The 3,319-nt window shown below is 56.1% G+C and overlaps 1 protein-coding gene across 1 annotated transcript in view; it reads left to right on the top strand.

Moving 5' to 3' along the window:
* IFFO2 (intermediate filament family orphan 2) overlaps positions 1 to 3,319 on the top strand; it is a gene marked incomplete at its 5' end in the record, with an annotated part of 55,222 nt that overhangs the window by 46,681 nt on the left and 5,222 nt on the right. The window contains 3 exon segments of the mRNA XM_015565925.1: positions 1,920 to 2,040; positions 2,188 to 2,280; positions 3,199 to 3,319. Of these exon segments, the coding sequence (XP_015421411.1) occupies positions 1,920 to 2,040; positions 2,188 to 2,280; positions 3,199 to 3,319 (335 nt within the window).

A 3,319-nucleotide genomic window follows, 5' to 3' on the forward strand; every position in this document is an offset into this window, starting at 1 on the left:
CCTGAGCCTAGCAGGATTGTAAGCCCCCCACTCCCACACCCTGACCCAGACTGGGTTCATTTGGTTGAATTAAAGGGCTTCTCTGGAGAAATCATTGCCCTCATTTTCATAAAGTCACCAGGGAAGCAGTAGGCTGCCTGAGAGGGACAGTCCCAGGAGCTGGTCCAGGGGCGCCCTGGGCCAGGCTCCTGTGTGCACAAAATTAGATTGATATGGCATCTCCAGAAACCCCTCAGTCCTAAGTTTTTTTTAAAAAAACAACCCTCCAATCACCCAAGGCCACACTGACCCCACCCTAGGTGGAGCCCTAGCCCCCGCCCCCCATCTCCGCTTGCTGAGATCCAAGCCAGAGACTGCCCCGGGCCAGTTCCACTGAAGTCTCTGAATAATGCACTCGTGTCTGGGCTGTTTTGTTTTGATCAAAATCTGTTGCTTGGGCTTCAGACCAAGGAGAGGGGGAGGAATTGGCTACTTTCTCTGGGTGGTGGCCGGCCCTCCTCCTCAGCCCCGCCTTCCAGGTCTGCAGGGAAGGTGGGGGGGGGGCCTCCTCCCAGCCCTTTCTCTGGTCCCTCTTCCGGTCCTTGATGGTTTCCTATTCCTCAGCTGGGGTTTCCTTCAGATCCCAGGCCCTGGGAAGGAAATGAAGTCAGCCATTGAGAATGTGATGCACTGATAGCGGACCCCAGGGGCTTGTCTGAAGCTAGTCCAGCCGGTGGCTCCTCCCCCTGCAGTCCAGCCAGTGGCTCCTCCCCCAGCTCTGCTCCCTGGACTCACAGAGCCCCCTATAGGCTCTGACTGGAACTGCATTTTGAAGATGAGCCTGGCTCCAGGGGCTGCTCTGGGCAGCTTTTTATCAGAAATTCTTTCTTCTTGAGCCCTGCCCAGTGGCCCCAGCCTGGACCATTTTTGGAAGGTTGGGCGAATCCAGGACGGAGTTGAGGGAGGGAGTGTAGCAGTGGGGAGAGCCCTGGGGTGGGAGTCCGGAGACTTGGAACCCACTTCCTTCTTGGCTAATTCACCCGGTCCAGTGATGTGGCCCCTGTTGACATCAGCGTTCTCACGTGCTTAGTGGGTGTATTGGGCTGAGTGGTCCTTAAGGTCCCCTCCAGTTGGGGTAACCGTGCATCTCCAGAAACCCCTCAGTCCCAGGCAATCCCGTTTGGTCCGGCCCCCTCCTTCCAGCCCTAGTGAATAGGGGAGCCCTGATGTCACCCAGGTGGTGAATTCAAATGTGACTTTCAGCACGCGTGGTTCTGGAAGCCTACCTGATCCCTCTGAGCCCGTTTCCTCACCTGTAAAGTGGGAATAATAATCAAGCTTGTCTCCTGGGATGGGTGCGAGGATAGAACAAATTGCATTTTACTAAGTGCTCAGAGGCCAGTCTGTGACAGCACATTGTGAGTGAGTGGTGCTGTTTTCGTGGGAAGGAAAGCGCTGTAGGAAACAGAAAGATCTGGCTTCAGCCTGTTTCTGCTACCGGCTGGCATGTGACTTTGGACAAGTCAGTTTTGCTTTCTGAGCTGCAATTTCCTCATCTGTAAAATGGGAGCAATAGCATCAATCATTCCGAGTTGCCGACATTATGTGAATCTCCTCATGCAAAGGAGAGGTTCAAGAAACGAGCTATTGAATGAAAAACGTACAAGATGGGACTTGGGCGGAAATTGCCTTGAGTCTCCATTGATGATGAAGCCTGGGCTCTTAAAAACATACATTTTAAAGTGTGGAAAGAGCATGTGAAAACATTCTGCATTTTAAAAGAGTTCAACTCCGTGGGTAAGGCGCGTGGGAGTCCCCTTTGCCACTACCTCTGTCTCCTTAGGAACACACCCACTGGGGCAGCACCCTGTCTCCCCCGCCCCCGTCCTGGCCCTGGAGCCTGGCTCCCGCTCAGTCCCGCCCTCCTTGTCCCCCCCCAGGCGGGAGACCTTTGACTTCGACGATGACTGCGACAGCCTGACGTGGGAGGAGAATGAAGACACACTGCTGCTCTGGGAGGACTTCACCAACTGCAACCCAAGTATCGACCTGCAGGGCGAGGTGAGTGGGGCCAGGCTTCCCAGGGGCTGGGAGATGGGGACCAGGGGCACCTCCTTTCAATGATCCCTCCTCCCCATCCTTTCCCTGTAGCTCCCCACCTCTCTCCACCCCCCCAGCTAAACACTCCCCTTTGATCTGTTTCCCCAGCAAGAGGAAAACTTGGGCAACTTGATCCATGAGACAGAATCCTTCTTCAAGACGAGAGACAAGGAGTACCAGGAAACGATAGGCCAGATCGAGGTGAGGGCTCAGCCTGTGAGCCTCCGCGTCGAGACCCCTGGTGACTAAGTTGCTACCTAGGCAGGGGCTGGTAGCCTGGGGTGGCCACAGGCTCTGGAGTCAGGAGGCCTACCGGTTCCCTGCTTGGTGCTGGGAAAGCCATACCCCTCGTAGGGCCTCAGTTTCCTAACCTGTGAAATGGGAGTAGTGATCTCTGTCTGCCCCAGGGAGGTTTTATTTAAGCTATTCAACTGAGATGGTGGTCCCAAAATAATGAGAGCTGACATTTGAGTGACATCAAGGGACACTAGGCACCGAGTGAGCCCATGACAAGGACACCGGTCCTAGTCTCCGCACACCCTCGTATGGACCTGCAGGTACCCAGGTACCCTATGCAGTAGGTACTGGGCATCCTGTGTTACAGAGGAGGACGTGAGGCTAACAGAGACCAGTGACTTGGCCAAGGCCCCCAGCCTGCACACAGCCTTGGAGCCCCGCCCTCTGTGCCTGAGAGCCTGCACATGGCCATGTCTGCCAGTGAGGTCACTGCTGTTGCCATGCTGGAGAAAGAGGGGCCCCTGTCCGGGGGGATGTCTCCTTTGGTGGAGGAGAGGAGTAGAAATGTGAAGACTTGAGGACTTTTCTAATCAAGGCCACAGAAACGAGCGGAGAGGTGCAGGGTAGAGTTGGTAGAACCAGGTGGGCTCGTCAGGGAAGGCTGCCCTGTGGTTGCTAAGCAACCATTCCCCTTCGTCCAGAAGCCCTTCTCAAGGCCATGGGGACGGGTATCCAGAGAACAGAGGCCGAGGCATGGTCCTGCGGGCGTGGTGTCCAGGGGTGGTCTGGAGGCCGCCACCACCCAGGCGGTGGGGGGCATTGCTGAGAGTTTTGCTGTGGGGATGACTTGGCCTCGCCTTACCCCACGTTGGCTCCCCTCAGCTGGAGCTGGCCACAGCCAAGAGCGACATGAACCGACACTTGCATGAATACATGGAGATGTGCAGCATGAAGCGTGGCCTGGACGTGCAGATGGAGACCTGCCGCCGGCTCATCAAAGGCT

Source organism: Myotis davidii, unplaced genomic scaffold, assembly GCF_000327345.1.
Source record: "Myotis davidii unplaced genomic scaffold, ASM32734v1 scaffold299, whole genome shotgun sequence".
Classification (NCBI taxonomy): Eukaryota; Metazoa; Chordata; class Mammalia; order Chiroptera; family Vespertilionidae; genus Myotis; species Myotis davidii.